Here is an 18,349-nt window from a genome sequence, read left to right as displayed (position 1 = left end):
AAAAAAGTACTTTTTTTCATTTTTAGTTGACTTCATGTAGCTGTCTATGTTCCTGTTTTTATAGGTTTTTGTTGTTGTTTTTGCTGCTGTGACATTTTTCCCTGGGGATCAACAACTTTTATCCTATGTCATGGGGGAAGTCAATAATATTTAACACAATCTGTTAATATACAACACATTGTTAAAGATTAATGGTTTCAAACCTTTTTGTCTTACAGATGGCAGCGTTTAGTCTGGGTCACATCTCAGATGAGTTGCTAACAGCTCCACCAAAGAGTGACTTTTCCCTCTAAACTTCTCAGGGTTTTATTGCAATAAATGTTCAAATGATCCAATATTTCACCAAAAATCAAAGATTAGAGAAAAAGTCCAAAACCTGAAAAGACATTTATGGATCAGAACTTTGTTTTCATTCTTTCCTTGGGATCTGACAAATGTTTACTGACATTTCCAGATCCATTTTTCCTCTATTCCCAGAAATCCCAGTAATCCCAGTAATCATCTCACCACCCCTCAGATTTATCTGCTCCCCCTGATATATAAAATTGGACATAAAATACTTCAAACCTGCAGCAGCTACAAAAGTAACGTGCTGTCTTAATAACTCAAGGATGCCCTACATATATAGCCTAATAATATATCAGTCAAAGGGACCAAACCAGTACTGTTACTTTGAAACTTTTACTTCATGTTGTTACTGATACTTAGTCTATGTATTTTTTTTTTTACTTTAGTAAGATTTTTCATGCATATTTTTTTCTTTTAATGGCGTATTTTTATGCTGCATGTCTGTATTGCTATATTGACTTCAGCGAATCTGAAAACGTGTTTCACTACTGATGATAACCAATTTTACACCAGAAAAAAAAAAAAAAAAAGCCCCAACACGTCCTTACTTGAGTATTACAGGAATGTTATTAGTTTTCTGATCACATGGCGCCACCTAGTGACCTTTCTGAGTACCTGCAAGTGTGCTCTGTTCACTCCCATGAAGTACTCCCACATACGTAGCCTTTCAACCGATGGGATTTGGGCCGACAGCTAGTTTTTTTGTAGGCTGAAAAAACACGTAGCCACCTCGATTTGTGTGTAAACTGACTGATGGTGACTCTCTGAGGGCAGAACAATGGCTCTTTTATGGGTTTAGTTTTGAGGGCAGGTCTCCGATAGACAGTTACAACTTTGGATGGAGTGCATTTCTTTATCCAGCGCAGTCCAAACACAGCTTTGAGGCACTGAGGGAGATCGGAATTTGCCGGTGACAAGTCTGAGAGGGAAAAAAAAGAGAGGAGAAAATAGGATCCACTCGTTACATGGTGAAACGTTTTAAAGAAGTCTGTTTGTTTTTACGCACAAGAAAGGAACTCGAGATTTAAAGCGTTTTGTCGAGGATCTCCTCTGAACGGACAGAACTAACTTTTCCCCCTTTGAGCTGTAAGAACAGCTCCAACCATGGCGAAAAAGTATGATTTCCTTTTCAAGTTGTTACTCATCGGGGACAGCGGAGTGGGCAAAACATGTCTGATCATCCGTTTTGCTGAGGACAATTTCAACTCCACGTACATTTCCACCATCGGTACGTTGTTGTGGTTTTAATGTTTGAAGTGCAGCCTGCGACATTTCTGTACCAGTCTGTGAAACTTGGGATCTGGCAAATGTTTACTGACATTGTCAGATCCATTCTTCCTCTATTTCATGTCCCACACTGTACAAACTGGTTTCTGCTTTCATGTCTCAACTAGTCTCTCATTTTTCTCTTCTTCCTCTTTTATTCTCTCCTTTTTTTTTTGTCTACTTGTTAAATGTGTGCTCTGCTGTCTCTTCCCTGACCCTCTCCCCCATCTCTCCCTCGGATCTCATTCCTCTCACTTGGCTCTCAGAAGGTCCACCCACCCTCATTCCTATCTCTTTTACCATCTCTGCGTTCCCAGTAGAATGGCTGGCTTTCTGGCATGCACAGTTTTGCGCAAGACAGCCCCCCTCTCCTCTGCCCTTCGCCTCGCCGTCTTATCTGTCTGTCAGCTTGTCCATCCAGCAGGAAAAAACTAAAACCCAAGACTTTCTGCTGTACAGGCCTGTACGTCTATCTTATATGTATGATAGTGGATGGTAGTGGACATGACCATGACAATGACCAGTTTCCACCTGGTTTAGTATGACCTATATATTCTGCAATGTGTTTATTATCAAAAGTATTTCAATCAATGTGTCCCCTCCTCCTCCTCCTCCTCTGTGCTCTTTCCTATCTTCTTTTTGTCTCTCAGGCATTGACTTTAAAGTGAAAACCATTGAAGTGGATGGAAAGAAAGTGAAATTACAAGTCTGGTAAGAGATGACAGTAGGTTTCTTCTCTGAAAATGCGTTGTTTTGTGATTGGTGGAAGCAGATAACACTGATTCTTTTAGTTATCTTCCTCTGCCCTTTGACTGTCTCTGGCTCATTTTCCTAACAGGAAAGAGGAACCTCCCTCTTGTTCTCCAAACTAGGGCGTTATTACAGGGTTTAGTGTCCACACATGGCCACTTTACGTTATATAAAGATGCCAATAAAGCAGCTATAGCAGTGACAGATGCACATATTGTCCTGCACTCTATTCCATCTCTAACTTTTCCCCCACTAGTTGTATTTTAAAGACCTTGCAAGAGATGCACGCATCAGTGCACATTTTTTTTTACTTTGAATGTGTGTGCTTTGTGTAGGGACACAGCAGGGCAGGAGAGGTTCAAGACCATTACGACAGCCTACTACAGAGGAGCCATGGTGAGCCCAGGACGGCTGCAGGACAAGCAGACTGGATAATCAGGCTGACATCACCACCTCTTTATGCTCGCTCTGTACTATTGACTGACTCCTTAAATCGTCTCTCCTCTCTGTGTGTCAGGGCATCATCCTGGTGTACGACATCACAGACGATAAGTCCTTCGAAAACATCCAGAACTGGATGAAGAGCATCAAAGAAGTGAGGCTTCTTTATATCTCAGCCGTCACAGAGATAACCAGGAACGATTTTTAAATAGTGGTTAGTCGGTTGGATCCTTATTAGTAATCAGGCTCGACTCACTGAGACCACAAAGAACAACAAGGGTTTTTAAAGGATCAGTCCACTCCAATCACACATAAAAAAAAAAAAAATGTACCCTGTAACTTCTTTTTACTGAAGATACAGTCAACAGTGATGGATGTCAACATCAACAACAAGATGTCTGTTTGGTTTTTCTAGTTCTCTGTTCAAAAATGGTAAATGTTTCAGAGGCTGTTATCTGAGAACTGAGAAAGCACGAAAGAATCATTCCGTACTCACTTTAGTAATTACTTTTCTCAGTCAAATAAAATTAATTTCAGTTGATTGAGGATTGAAATGTTCATAAAGTGTCTGCAGTTAACCCAGACTTTGGTGATTTTTATTTTTTTTATTGTTTCTCAGTGAAGAGTTTAGTTTACACACGTTAGTTAGACTTCATGGTGTGTGAGAATGTTTTCTGCCCTCTCACCAAGAAGAAGATGTCTCTGTTGATACTCTCTGAATGACTAGATAGGAGCAGGTAAACTAATAAGAGGATAATAACATAAAGGAAAGATTATGTTTTTAGCAGAGTGATTTTAAAAAACAGCCCTCTGGCCTTCTCAATAATATTCAAACATCCAAGTCAAAGGAACCAAAAGCGAAACTCTTTTTTGGAACGGAGGGTGACTAAATAAATAGAGGTGGACTGAAATCAATGCACACCGCATATATCTTACCAAAACAGAACATATGCAAACATCTCTGTCCCACATTTTTGTGATGACGTGTTTACTATTAATACAGACCCAATGGCAGTGTTCACCTGCATACTTACAAGCTTTCACTTTTTATTTGACTCCTCTGCAGCAGCTGTCAATGCTTCATAACTTCTCAAAGTGTTGGTTTGTTGGTGAAAGAAAATGGCTTTAAATTATATTTAACACCCAAATGGTGCACTCAGGAGGTTTGGAAGATACTTTTATTAATCTCAAAGTTATGGTAGCATCTGTAAACATATTTGTAGCCTACAAGTCACTAGTGATTTTCAGAGATTAGTTTTGGATAATGAGCAACTTGTTCTGCATGTAAACAAATTAGACACCAGCCTGCTCAAACTGCAGGAAGAGTTTAATAAAACATTTGATCGTAACATTTTAGTGAAGCAGTTTTGGGTTTAAATGGGGAGACTTCTCTCCTGCTCTTATTGCCTCTCAAGTGCATTATTCTGTCCGTCCAGTTCAGATTCAGATTTCTGCTCTTTAATCGTTCCCTCTGTTCCTTCTAATCAATTAAATGCATTCCCTCTTTCCCAGAATGCATCAGCTGGGGTCAGTCGGATGTTACTAGGCAATAAGTGTGACATTGAGGCCAAACGGAAAGTTTCCAAGGAGACAGGAGAAAAGGTGAGTTGATCCCAACAACGATTAGGTGAAGTCTTTCTCTTGGATTGTTTTGATTTGTAAACGTGTAGTTTGAAGCAGCAGAAGTGATTGTTCACTTTAGCATTTAAAGTACACTTACCTGTAGTTAAAATAGCAGAAATCCTTCAGGAGATGCAGAAGAAGTCAAAGCTTTAATTGTGAGAAACAAACAAAAGGGACAGATTATTTGTGTTGGAGATTGAGGAGGGTTCTCATGTACCAGGTCTAAACAGACATTAGATAAGAACCAGGAAGTAATTATTACCCATATCCTGAACCACTGTAACCACTTCTGTGTCTGTTGTTGACAGCTGGCAAAAGATCATGGCATCAGGTTCTTTGAGACAAGTGCAAAGTCCAGCATTAACGTGGAGGAGGTGAGGTGTAACAGAGCCACTGTATCTTCATACATCATTGCACTCTGCCCGTTAAGCATGTGTTATTATGCCTGATGTGTTGATGTGTGTTATGAGTTAGTATGCCCTAATTTTCTCTCATTGGTTTTCTCTTTTTCCGTGTTTCAATCTATCCTGCAGTCATTTCTGGCTCTGGCACGAGACATACTACAGAAATCCAACAAGAAGCCAGTAAGTCAGAACACAAAAGTGATGCCAAATATCTCCAAAGTGAAGCGTTGCCCTATGAACATGACAGTGTCCCTCCATGTCTTACACGGGGTTGTAAGTTTTTGTCTTTGTGTTTTTCCTTGTTTGACAGGGCCCCACAGGTCGAGAGGTGAAAATCACCAGCAGTACAGAGAAAAAATCCTCCAAGTGTGTTCTTCTATAGATATGATACAGCCGCAAGAAGAAGTCTGTACAAATTGATGAGCACATCAGTGTTACTAAGGAAAACTGCAGCAAGTTTTCTGTCTCCATCTGGTGGGTCCAAAGGTCAAATACCTAGCCTAGCTAAAAGGCTTCTTTTTTTTTTTTTTTTTTATACCTAAACTACCGTATATTCTCTTTACAAGTTGTTCCTCAAGAATTGTACTTTGCCTAATTATAATTTATGGCTCACTCTTTGGAAATATTTCCTGAATTTCAAACTGAACTTATTTTTCATGACATCTGCTGGTGGAGTCTTGAATGACCCTGAATTGAATTTTTTTTAAAACAGGTCCCCACCATGTTTATACATCACTATATCCACACTACCTTTCTCTGGCTTGTACCATATTATCACTCCTACAACAGCACTGTTTAATGTCTTTAAGGAGCCTCAGCTGTGTTTTTAATGTCACCATTTCATTCATTTCTTATGTGTGAGCACATGCAGTAGCAATAAGAGCTCAGTGGCAGAGGAAGATGTGAAATGTTTTGATTAACATCCATACTAGTCTCTCATAACCTGTCTCCACTGCTGTGTGCCCTGGATAGGAGCTGCACCCATAAACCATTCTGGTTTCGCCCCCCAAAAAAAAGGTTATTTGTATTTATTTAAATCAATCACAATCGCCTTGTGTGGTGCTTATCCTATGATGGAGCAATGGTGTCCCTTACAAAATAGTGCCAGTTGGGGGTGGGAGATGGCACTTCTTGTGTGGCAGTCTAATATCACACCAAAGTGTGTATTACACCTGTCTGTCCACCAGAGGATACTGTATCAGTGTCACATTTTGCCTCACTTTAGAATGTAGATTTGGGGTGTTTAGATGCATCAAACAAAGAACAGTCACCTGAGTGACCAGCGTTAGAGTCCATGAGAGAGCAATGTATATTTCTTTGAAGAATTTTTTTCCTAGCCAAGTAGGAACACTGACACAATATGCTGTAGTGGATTGACGGGTTTATTACACGCTTTGGCGTGATACTTGGTTCTTTAAGGGAACATTTGCTCGTGGGGAAGCAACCCTTGTATTAAAATGACTAAATCTCCAGAAAAAGAACTACAAAGAACCAAGCAGACCTTATTAAATGATCCAGATGTCATCAAAACTTCTCAGCATATTAAGGTTGCTAGCTTGGAGGTGGTGGTTGTCGTCGTTGTTGTTGTTGTTTTTTTCCACTGTGATGGGAATTTTGAAATTGGTAACACACAGATAATGAAAAAGGAAGAGGATGTCGTCTGAAATAGTTGACTAATTGCAGGTTTATACCGACATCCTATATGTTGTGAGTCAGACTACGTACATGCAGGACGCACAGCAGGCTTCTGGTTGTAGTCCCTGACCAAAGTAAAGTCAAGGGGGAATCTAAAATGATTAGATAGTAAGTTATACAATTTCTGTGATATGCAGTGCCATTTTGTCAGTTCAATGTTTTAAATTTATTGAGTTCTATGTTTCATCACAGACAAGAAAACATCCTATTCATTCAATGAGACAGATTCTGTTTGTTTCGAGACTGAACATTTTTATCTCATGCCCTTGAGAATTAATCAGATATGTCAGTAGTGTTCAGCGTTTTAAAGCATTCGACAGAATCTACGGGAACGGATGCCATTAATTGTGAAAGACGCCAAATTAAATCCATTAAACAAATTGATACTGGTTGCCTGGAGATCAATGTGAAATGAACACGCCTTGTTTCAACAGATGGATGGATTGAGAATGTGGAAGATAGAGACAGAGATAAGTGCAATATGAGAAGATGAGTGGAGAGATGAAAGAATGATGGGTAAAGCAAGTGAATGAACAGGATGTGAGAGTCTGAAGATGCAGCAGTGCTCACAAGTCCGTCACTTTGAATAGATTTAGTGGGTCTTGCCTTTTATCTGAAGTGCCTGATAAATCTGACTAAACACAAGCACACACAGCCACGGTACATCAGACATGACAGCCTCTGTTTTCAGATCATTCAAACTGACTCTGATTGCAGGTGTTCCTCTGATCCTGACAGCTCTTTTTCCTCCACAGACACACTGAATTCCCTCTATCTCCTTTCTTTTGTGTTTTTCACATTCTTTGTCTTATGAGACCTGCCACAGGTCTTTGTATGTAGATTACAGACCTAACGCTTGATAAATAAAAAATGCAAATAAGTAAACATAGTGTTTGTATTGTGTAACTATGATCGGAGTAACTATATTTATATCGTCACAAATTTGACTGAAAGAACTTTACAATTTGTACAGCATTGATCACTCTTTATCTTTTGAATCTCAGTTTCGAAAAACTCCTTCAAAAAAATCTATAAACTAAGCAATACAGAAAGAACAACAGAAGAGTGATTCCAGAAATGCACTATATTGTAGATGTCGTGCACACAGAGTAGACAGAAATAATAATTGTTTAATTTCAATATGGAAAACCAGAATGTATTGGAAAGATCCATTGCAAACATGCGTAAGGATCCAGGACTATGTAAATTTGGTATTGAGAAGGGTTGTTGCAAAAAGCTTTAGCCTTTCACCTCATCTTTATAACTTATACCTGCAGTTCAGAACTGTTGTGTCCTCCTCCTGACAATGAGAGTAATTACAAAAACACAGTTGACACATGCTTATATCATAGACACTGCTGCAGCCTCGTCTGTTGCAGCTGTGAAAAGGTGGATAAATTGTTTTGAATGTCACAACTCCTGTGAAATGATTCATTTCACCTTCAGAATTTGATTCATTCACTACGATAACATTTGGAAAGTCTAGACGAGCCGCACAATTGAATTATTTTCTCCCCGTTCAGATTAGGGCTAAAACTAAAGTTAGGTGGCTCTGCCGGTGGAAGTCTCTGGTACACATGCTCTGTACCGTATGCAGCATATTCATCGGGCCAGTGCAGGAATGTCTCACCAGATTTAAAAACTCTGTATACTGTGAAACACAGAGACATTTACCTGGCAGTGATCGGCTTTATCAGTATTGCCTGGACTCCTTTGGAAAGGGATTGAATGTAAAGTACATTCATTTGTGTGAAAGTCCTATACTGTATGTTTAAATAACTAAAATAGGATCAATTACATACAATTTTAAGAGTGAAGCATTATATTCTACGTCTCAAGGACACAGACAGGAAACATGACTTATGACAGACACGGTGCTGGTTGTTATTTAGACAAGCGACCATTGGGACACTCTGACTACTAGGAACCCCTGCTGCCCTTTGTTTAACTGCCATCCTGCCAATACAGCTGCTGGTACCGTTTTTCTCACTGCTGCAGCAGCAGGAGCTAGAGCCTGTCGCTAGGCAACCACCCCTCCTTCACAGCATCAGCACCACTACGGTGTGCGCGCGGTCTGCCGCATCTCCAAGTTGCCTGCACGTTTTGCGTGCCTGGTCATCACGCAGGGCAGGTTTTGGTTTGCAAACACGATACATTGCTCCCCGTGTCAGAGCTCTGCCGAGGAGCAGAGGAAAAGACTTGAGGGCAGCAGAGGGGAGGGGCTAGTGAAAAGAAGAAATGTAAAGATAAACCTGGATGGATTTAAGTATGTTATCCCGGACATAGGCGGGCTATGTTTTTATGTTCATGTGACGTCTGGTGGGAGGCAGTGAGGTAAACGTCCGGGATACATACACGCGTACACATAGGCTACATACGGGCTGAACGGAATGCCCGCGTGACTGCAGAGACGAGAGGCGGCGGAGGAGGAGAGGGGGCCGGGGGGAGGGGGGGTCTAGGTGCGTGTGGACCACCGAAAAACCCCTGAAGTGGACTTGTCAAAGACAGAAACCAGTGAGGAAATCGTCATTCCAGCCCGGCAGATATTTTTGGTGCAATTTGAAAATCGATGAAACATATTTCTTTCCTGTTCATGTCGAGGTAATTAGTCTCGCTTCCCGAACGCACCGATGTGATCTTGGGGCTTTGATCTCCACGCCGTAGTTTCTTTTCCGTGACAGGATGAGGACCTGAGAGAAGGTCGCACATGTACGGATGCTGGTCCTCCTGACTGGACACACGGACTGACCGCCACATGTCATCTCCGCTGGGGGTGAAACAACATGCGATCAGCTGCTCTCTTTGTGATGCTGTAGAATTTGCGGCCTGCTCCGGTCTCCTGTTACCGCAATGCCACGGACGAGAGGAAGGAGAGGTGGAAGACAGAGGATGGAGAGGAGGAGAGTGCAAAGCAAATGAGTAGGCTATAGCAATAATGTGAAGATTTACAAGAAAAAAAAAAAAAAAAAAAACTAGCCCCACTGTGTGCTTGTGTTTTAATCAGAGAATGACTGGGCAGGAGAATGGCACAGACTACTCTATAAGCTACACTGGCCTGTGAACTGCCTGGAGTGAAAGAGACATATTGACTAAAGCAACCTTAGTATCATGGCTGAAATGTCAACTGAGGAGAGTACGGTGGCTGTGACTGTGTAGTGGCTGCTCAATTCTCAACTTTCTGCTGACAAAGTTCTTGGACTCACTGACTGGACTGTAGTGCGCACCATGGGACGTTGCGCAGGACCTATAGCACCTGCCAGTAGAGAGTTTGGTGCATAATTGTGACCGAGTAGGGCTCCGAAGCCAGCATTAATGTCTCTCCCTCTTCTACTCTCCTGTGCTTCTGCCCACACAACTTGTTTTAAGAACCCAGTGTAAGCGTGAAACCTGTCCCAGCCTCCTCCACACAAAGACAAGCCAAACATGCCTTCACCTTCAGACTCCAGCAGCGTGGCTTCAGCCTCTGGGTCCCGCGGCTGGTCAGACAGCCGTAGGGGCATGTCGGGCCGGGGGCCTGGTGGGGCACGGCTGCTCCTGTACCTGGGGCTGTGCCACCTGGGCCTGGGGGCCATGGTCCTGGCCTTCTCCTTCACCAGCATGGCCTTCACCTCCTCCGCCCGCGTGAGGCAGTCATGTCCATTCTGGGCTGGCTTCTTTGTAAGTATAAAACTAACAAAAAATACACAGCAGTAAGAATATTACAACCAGGATCTTAAATGTGGCGTGTTCTTGTGTATGTGCTGTTTGATTCCAGGTGGTGGCATCAGGGATAGTTGGAATAATCTCATGGAGAAGACCTCTGACACTGGTGGTATGTATAGTAGGGCCTATAGTTAGATTAAAAAAAAAAAAAAAAAAAAGGTGTTTCTTTGAGAGAAATTGAGCAGAGTTTGCATTTTTTTTTTTCTGAGAACCTAAAGGACTTTTCATCCATGTTGTCTTAAAAAACTGAGGTTTAAATGTTAATTGTGTTTGTTAAAAAGTGAAAAGTCTAAGTACTTTAAGATGAATTCTTAATTGTTACCACATCTTAATGGCTGTTATAGTGGTTTGTTGTGTCAAAATGTAGTTTCAACATTTGGATATCTTTACATTGTTTTATATTGTGCTTACATTGTGCATAACCTAATGAAATAAAATTGCTATAGACAGGTTTTGCACCGAACAAGCTCAGGGATGGGTCTTTTGGGTTGGTTTGTCCAGCCAGGTCAGGATTTCAATCCATCTTGGAACCAAACTGCGCAGGATTTTAATGCAAATTAAACTGTGCACTGCAGGTGATTATTTTCTACTCTGTAGTTGAAAGTCTTCCTTACATTAAAATCTCTCACTGTAGTGTTTGTTTGTTTATCGTGTTTGTTTGCACACTCTTGGTGCTCCATGCTTCAGGTTTTAAAACCCTGCTCTAAACCAACCACCGTCTCTGTGTACCTCCACAGGTGTCACTGTTCATGCTGCTGTCTGCAGTGTGTGTGATCCTCAGCTTGGCCGGCTCAATGCTCTCATGTCAGAATGCACAGATGGTCAAGTCTATGCTCACCTGTCAGGTAAACAACATTATGCAAGTGTTGTCTTCTGCCTCATGCTGAAATGCCCTTTGAGCCAGATGCAGGCCTAACGTGCCAGGAATAGTTGTGAATATGGTTTTAGTTTTTCACACCAATACACTGTGTATGGGAATGTGTGTAGGTGGAGAATGGCCTGTGTGTGTGTTGCGCACCCACTCACTCCTGCTCCATCACAGAGGAGGAGACCCTAGTTCTCTACCTGAATGCTGACTGCCACTCAGTCAGACATCAGCTGAAGGTAGGTGGAGTGTTTTACATCTACACTAAAAATCCAATTGAAAAATGTACATATTTCAACGAATAAAAAGTCCGAAAATACCCATGTGGTGTAGGATGTAGGTTTTTCTGAAAGCAATTTTCTCTGCAGGACCTTTTGTTCAGTGCATGTGGTCTCAGCATTCTCTCCACCATCATTTGTACGCTGTCCACTGTGACCTGCAGCATTCACATATTCTCCCTGGACCTTGTGCACCTGGTGAGCACAGACACAGCAGATTTTACATTTAACTAGCTGGCTTTTTAAAATTTACAATGACAAGTACTCTGCAAAGCAGCTTTACAGCTGCCTTAAGAGATCTGGCTGTACATTTTAAAAGACTTCACATCTATCTATTTTCTGTGTGATGTTAATGTGTCTTCCACTGTTCTCGCCTAGCTGGCTCCACATCGTTCTCGCTCAGTCAACCCAGAATGCACCACTCCTCAGGATGCCTTCCTGACCAACATCATGGACTTTGAGGAGTTTGTTCCACCCATCCCTCCACCTCCCTACTATCCTCCTGAGTACACCTGCAGCTCCGAGACAGATGCTCAAAGGTACCGAACAGGCACTTAATTTGTCCTACTATCACTTGTGGACAAGAAAATGATTGCTATTTTGCATCAACATCCAGCATCACCTATAATGGCTCCATGGAGAGTCCTGTTCCTCTTTACCCAACTGACTGCCCTCCTCCGTATGAAGCTGTGATGGGACAAAGAGCTGCCAGCCAGGTGAGCATGTGTCTGTGTGTGTGTGTGTGTGTGTGTGTGTGTGTGTGTGTGTGTGTGTGTGTGTGTGTGTGTGTGTGTGTGTGTGTGTGTGTGTGTGTGTGTGTGTGTGTGTGTGTGTGTGTGTGTGTGTGTGTGTGTGTGTGTGTGTGTTATGTGTGATGTACAGTGACCATGCTGATCCTTGTCTATTGTGACTCTCAAGGCAACAATGTTTGACCCCCACGGCACCGAGCTGTCTGCAGAGAGAGGAACTTCTACTGCCTTCAGTGGGGAAGGTGAGAAAACATGTTGTTCACTTTAATTGGCTTCATGTTTAAGTGGTAATTAATAGGGACGATTTGACATTTGATGATGAATCAATAGACTGAAAATTATTCCAAAGACATTTTTACAATTGCTCATCAATTATAAAGCAATAACACCAAACATTCACTTGTTCTCAAGTGTGAGGGTTTGCTGGGTGTCTTTGTTTTATTGGTGGAATACATCAGTTCCAATGAAGCTGTAAAGGCTATTCCAAATACTTTTTGGATATTGTTTAGACTAAGACTGAGCTAAACTAAGCAACTAAATAATCAATATAATTATCAATAACAAAAGTAGTTCCAAACTCCAACTAACATAAGTGAAATGTAATGGTAACCCCCAAATATGCTGCCAAATCTACAACTTCAGCTGTTAATAATGTTGAGCTTTAAAATGTCAACAGTGTGTTCAATGAAAATACTGTATGGGGATATGTATGGGTGCTCTATCAAACTCAGGAAGTGTATGTTTTAAGTAACTATAATTACATTATTTAGATCTGCATTTCAAAACGTGATATTAAACCATTAAAAACACATAGCAGCAGAAATATTTTGGGCCATTAAGTAAATTATTATTTACAGTTTTGAAGATATACACAACATAATGTAAAATAATAGAGTATTGTGTTGTCTTTCAAACTGTTCCATAAGTGAAACTCCATCCATCCATTATCTATAATAATTATCTATAAAGTGAGCCCATCCCAGTTCATTTTGGGCAAAGGCCTGGACAGGTCACCAGTCTATCACAGGGCCAACACATGGAGACAGACAGAAACAAAAACCTTTCACATGCTCATTCACCCCTAAGGGCAATTTGTAGAATCACCGATTAACCTGACACGCATGTCTTTGGACGGTGAGAGGAAGCCGGAGTACCCGGAGAGAACAGGCAAACTCCACACAGAAAGGCCCCAGGCCAGGATTGAATGCTGAACCTCCTTGCTGTGAGGCGACAGTGCTAACCACTGCACCAGTGCCACCCTAAGTGAAACTCAAACTTCAAATCTTCCCTGCATAGTAAAGAATTATCTTTTTGTATTAGTGTCCATGGACAGTGGATCTCTGCTAATGTCCGAGATTGTGGACATCCCTGACGACTCCTCCCCCTCTGAGGACTCCTGTCTGATGGAGGTTGGGCTGAGGAACCAGGGCGAGCGAGGCAACAGGAGCGCGAGTGAAGGGGGAGATGGCGGAGAAGGAGGGGAGTACATCAGCTTTCGTGGTCCGCCGTCTCTAACACCAGAGAGTCCCCTGGCAGGAGGACCGAGAGCGAGGCGATTCCTCAGAGGAGAGAGGTCCAACTCCTGTTCTTCTCCCAGCACAGCCACCACCACATACAGGTGAGTACTCGTGGTGCCAGGTAATACTTTAGGGGGATGTGATCATTTGTACAGTTCTGCAAATATAGGAAGTGAAGCTAGTCAAACTTCAGGTTAAAAGCTTAAGTTACAATACAGACATATTATTTTATGCTCTTCTGTTCTTTCGTCCAGATCTCCAGTACTGCGTCGCCAGGCCACGCTAGCAAGTAGCTGTTCCCAGCTGGAAGCGATAGGAAGTTCCACCTGTCCACAGCAATCCTTCATCCCAGAGATTCAACTTCACCCCTCTACCCCGTCAGGCCAAGGAGCCGTCCCAGCCTCCTCTGCTCCACCCACTTCCTCCTCCCCTGCTGCCAGTGAGCAGGGAAACGGGCCACACCTTCTACGTCAGCCCCTCTACCTTCGACGAAGGGCTGGGAAAAATGAAAAAGATGGAGAGAACGTGAGAAGAGACAGTGAAGGTTTCCTACGCCTGGTGAGGTCACACAGTGAGCCTGGCCTCGGATCCTCGACTGATACAGGTAAGTCAGACACCAACATGAATACAGCACTTACTTTATTTTAAGATTTCCTTAACCTGCTCTTATGCCCTCTGTTCTCTAGTTGACTTTGGCTCTGGAAGCAGCAAAGCATCTACAGACACAGGTAAGAACTCATGACTACAGAGTTAAAGATGTGAAGTTCAGGGGTCTCAGTGCAAAACGTTCTTTGTTTAACTCTGACTCAGAGCCTTTGTTGCATGTCTTCACTAACCTGTCTTCCTTTTTGTCTCTTTTTGCTATATGGATTTTTTCATTAGAAGGGAAAAAGAAAGCATGATTGATGAGATATATTATATCTCAACACATTTGTTATGAATTGCCATCGTTTATGAAACCATCTGAGAAACTACTGCAGATTTATGCACATGAGGAGACATGCAAATCTGTCGCCATGTGCATGTGATTCATCAAACTGTTTCACGACATCTAAATGGGCAGTGACTTGATGTTGATAAATTAGATTCATTTCTGGAAACAATAATCCCCATAATTCAGCTCCTCATTTAGATATTGATTTCAAATGACACATGCATCAATTTATGATTGGTTTATGCCGAAATTCTTGTCCTATCAAAAGGCTAAAACAGCAAAGTCATGGAATACACATATATATGCCATTATTATGGGGCTTCGCCGTACAAATCACACAACATGAAAATGCTCTTTGAGATTTTAAGTATCTTAATTTATAGATATAATAGATTTCTGTTATTGATAAACATATTTCAACGCTAAATTATTTGCCCTAATTCTGTCTTGCAGTGCATGAGGACAACCTGTATTTAAACATAATGGTGTTCTATATCCTCTGCAGATATGCAGTATACCTCTTTAAATCAAAGCTACACATTTTTCAAGCTAAAATGTATGTGACAGAGGCATTATTGATTAATGCAGATCAAGATCAGAAGTAGCACCTCTGGGCCTCTTGGCCATTTTCTGCTGCCTGCTTCCATCCAAGTATTTGCTCGTTTTGAGCTATTTAGTCTTTTCTATTATGTTGCTAGTGATGTATGAAAGTTAGTAAAGCTTCCACGCTCTGTAGAGGAGAGCTGCATCTTTTTTACTGTTCTCTTTCCCCTTTTTGTTGTAGTTAGCTTTAGCATGGCAACCTTTTCTGACAGATAATTTGTTCCTGTCGTTGGTTGGCTGGTTTGTTATTTTGGCCCGGGCTCTCCCTAAAGTTTGATTTAAGCAATATTACACGAGAGGGTGTGCTTTAACGCGATTATTGGCACGACAGTGATGCGGTCAGGACCGAGGCGGCGCTTGCGCATCACTGTATATAAGTTTCTTATTGCTGTGGCAATAAGGGAAAAATAATTGCAAATTGCTCCTCATATTCTTCCTCCAGTTGTGTGCTATCCCCTTCTCCTCTAGCTCAGTTAAAAGAGTTGTATAACTTAATAAGTGTGTGCCAACAGTGGTGTTTTATTTTCTGTCTCACAGTTCAATCCTCTGAGGCGTGTCTGCTGCCCCGCACTTCTCTGCCTCCTGCTGCAGCTCTGCCCAGGAAAGACAGTATGAAATCAGCAGCCACAGGGGTGCAGGTTCCCTCCAAACCTGCCCCCACCTCACCAGTACGTTTACCTAAAGACTGTCACCGGTCACTTGGAGACCTAAAGGTAAGTGAAAAAACTGATATAAACACTAAAATATATGATTACTAATTTGACACTTCATGTGTACTGTAAGTCTAAAGGTGGACTGTGCCATATTCTCATTCACTGATCTCTTTTCTTTTCCTTCAGGTTACTCGAGTTCTGGTGGCTCGCTTCTTGCAGCGCTCCAAACGTAACCTGGCACCCTCCTCTGAGCATGCTGGGAACACAGGGCAGGGGCCCAAGAGGAGAAGTGGATTTGAGGGTGCTGCCACCAGCCACTTGCCCTTGGAACAGGTATGAAAACAAGTTCTGATTAATCTCCAGTTCACTGCAGTCAGTTCTGCTAATGGTCAAAACTTTTGTTTGACAAAACTATCCTCAGGTGTTGCGGACCCCGTGGACCACTAGCCGAGGACAGCAACCCAACCATCATTCCCATCAACCTCATTACCGTGGACATCACCATTCCCACAGTGACAGTCGACACAACCGGCATCACAGCAGCCGGTCACCAGAGGAGATGCACCTGCGCAGCTGTGGAGATTTAAGCTCCTCCTCCTCTGTGTCACTACGTCGATTAATGACGCCTCAACCACCGCATGGGTCATCAGGAGCTCTCTATTCAGAGTCTGCACTGTGAGGAGGAAGAAGAGGTAAAGGAGGAGAAAAAAGAGGAGCCATACAAGATGCAGACCTTTAGGAGAAACTTAAGCAGAGTTTATTTAAGTGGAAACATCTAGTATAGAGATTTTGAAAGTCTTCCCTCCTTTTTCTCTTTGTCATCTCCATTTCCTGAAGCCAACTGTGCAAATGGCCTTATTTAGTGGTGCTCTTTATCATCTGAACATCAGCCTATAGAGCTCCCTCTTATTTCAGTGGTCACTGGATGCTTATTTCTGACTTGTATGGTCTCTCCTCTATCAGAACTTACCCATGAACGGCCAACCTACCAGAAGCTGTATTCTCGACCTCCTCCCTCTCAGTACTCATCTGGAAAAATGTTGTCCTCAAAACTGGAGACAGAACTCAACTGGCATTCATGCTACAACAACCACTTACATGTACATTCAGTCTATTACATAATTATGGGTTGCAATATGCTTCTGGCCCTTTTGTACATTGCTATTCCTCCACAGGATCGCTCAGGTGAAGTGATCATGGAAATTCTTATTTTGTCTTCCATTGATTATAAAAAAAAATGCATCTCAATAATCATCAGCTGAGAACAGTAAGATAAACTGATGAGGTTGCACGAGGACAAATGCTCTCCCACAGAAAACCTTCTATTGAGTTGCTAATTTGTATTTTTCTTTTTGTAATTCAGCCCCACTTTCTCCACACGTTTATACACAATGGCCTTGCGTGTGTGCATGTTTTGCTACAGTCACGATCCAGCAGGAACCTTGTGCATTCGATCCTGACCGTCTGTGTAACTAAGTAACACGTCCTCAGAATGTCTTTATCTGCATGTTTTGACAATGCTTCTTTCTTTTTTCCTCAAGACTTATGATATAGTAGCCATTTGAAATGTAATTGTTTTAATAGATAGCAGAAAGGAAAGGTCAGGGACAAGGATGTGCAGTGCTCCCCAAATCTTCTGCCAAATTGCTCCAAACATGCCTCTGCATCCTAATTTGATTTTGATGGGGTTTGAAAATGTTTCAGGTGCACAGGTATTTCTGCGACACTGGATAATGCATCCTGATCCTTTAAGATAAATAGGTGTAAACTACACAGTGACTCTGATGACAGGAAGAGTCTCTTGCAGTAAATGTACAGATAATGTAGTCAGGCTTCACACTATGTTTTGGCACAATGTCCGTTTGGACTTGCAGAGGTTGTTGATGGGTGGTTAAATGAAAAAAAAAAAAATCCTCCAGACAGCTCTGAATAGTGAATACTGAATTTTAAAGTGTAATAATATATTTGTATCAGACAGAACTTTTTTCTTTAGAAAGACTTTTTGGTGTGCTCATTGAGTAACGTGACTGACTCCATATCAGTAAAGGCACATTTTGGATACACCCAAATGTATGTAAACAATTTTAAAGATTTACACTCATACACTCTGATCCTGCAAACAATGCAGGGACACTCATACACCCCCTTACAAAGGCACTGAGCTGCGTTTCTACCTCCTGTCTTGCGAAAACATTATTTATTTGAAGAAATGTATATCTGTATGGCAGGCTTAATGGGATAGACCCTTGAAACCTGAATAATAAATGTATCTAAATATGACACTTATTCCAGATTTTAAATGCTGTGTCAATAGCAAAACTTTAAATGCAAGTTATGTGTTTCAACATATGAAATAAATAATAGACAAAATAAAAAATAACTATGTTGATGTTGTGTACATGTTATGAAGGACTGAGCAGTATACGGCAATAATGTAATGTCAAGGTTTTCTTTTCTGTGGTTATTTTCTCTTTACCACTTAATACAATTATAATAGCTCTAAAGTTACATCACGCCACTC

At 41.7% G+C, this 18,349-nt stretch overlaps 2 protein-coding genes across 5 annotated transcripts; both read left to right on the top strand.

Annotated features, from left to right (window-relative positions):
• Positions 1 to 1,015: 1,015 nt before the first annotated feature.
• Positions 1,016 to 5,836, top strand: rab13 (RAB13, member RAS oncogene family). Its single transcript, XM_069695899.1, has 8 exons — positions 1,016 to 1,576; positions 2,265 to 2,325; positions 2,700 to 2,760; positions 2,882 to 2,959; positions 4,318 to 4,407; positions 4,737 to 4,802; positions 4,962 to 5,012; positions 5,143 to 5,836. The coding sequence occupies exons 1-8, from the start codon at positions 1,453 to 1,455 to the stop codon at positions 5,212 to 5,214; spliced, it is 603 nt and encodes a 200-aa protein (XP_069552000.1). The 5' UTR covers positions 1,016 to 1,452; the 3' UTR covers positions 5,215 to 5,836.
• A 2,846-nt stretch (positions 5,837 to 8,682) lies between these two features.
• fam189b (family with sequence similarity 189 member B) lies at positions 8,683 to 18,107 on the top strand. Of its 4 annotated transcripts, none has more exons than XM_069695897.1 (15): positions 8,683 to 8,793; positions 9,894 to 10,184; positions 10,282 to 10,338; positions 10,967 to 11,074; positions 11,217 to 11,333; positions 11,463 to 11,570; positions 11,751 to 11,911; positions 11,989 to 12,088; positions 12,291 to 12,363; positions 13,442 to 13,739; positions 13,893 to 14,242; positions 14,325 to 14,366; positions 15,713 to 15,888; positions 16,015 to 16,161; positions 16,250 to 18,107. In XM_069695897.1, the coding sequence occupies exons 2-15, from the start codon at positions 9,951 to 9,953 to the stop codon at positions 16,505 to 16,507; spliced, it is 2,229 nt and encodes a 742-aa protein (XP_069551998.1). In that variant the 5' UTR covers positions 8,683 to 8,793; positions 9,894 to 9,950; the 3' UTR covers positions 16,508 to 18,107. The 4 variants fall into 4 exon arrangements, with proteins under 4 accessions (XP_069551998.1, XP_069551997.1, XP_069551996.1 ...); XM_069695896.1 differs by lacking the exon at positions 8,683 to 8,793 and adding an exon at positions 8,969 to 9,128; XM_069695895.1 differs by lacking the exon at positions 8,683 to 8,793 and adding an exon at positions 8,969 to 9,446.
• The last annotated feature ends 242 nt before the right edge of the window (positions 18,108 to 18,349 follow it).

This window comes from Brachyistius frenatus, unplaced genomic scaffold (assembly GCF_029030835.1).
Source record: "Brachyistius frenatus isolate BFR_SWC_R1_liver_20210118 unplaced genomic scaffold, ASM2903083v1 Contig_20, whole genome shotgun sequence".
Classification (NCBI taxonomy): Eukaryota; Metazoa; Chordata; class Actinopteri; family Embiotocidae; genus Brachyistius; species Brachyistius frenatus.
This window is presented reverse-complemented; position numbering and strand designations above follow the sequence as displayed.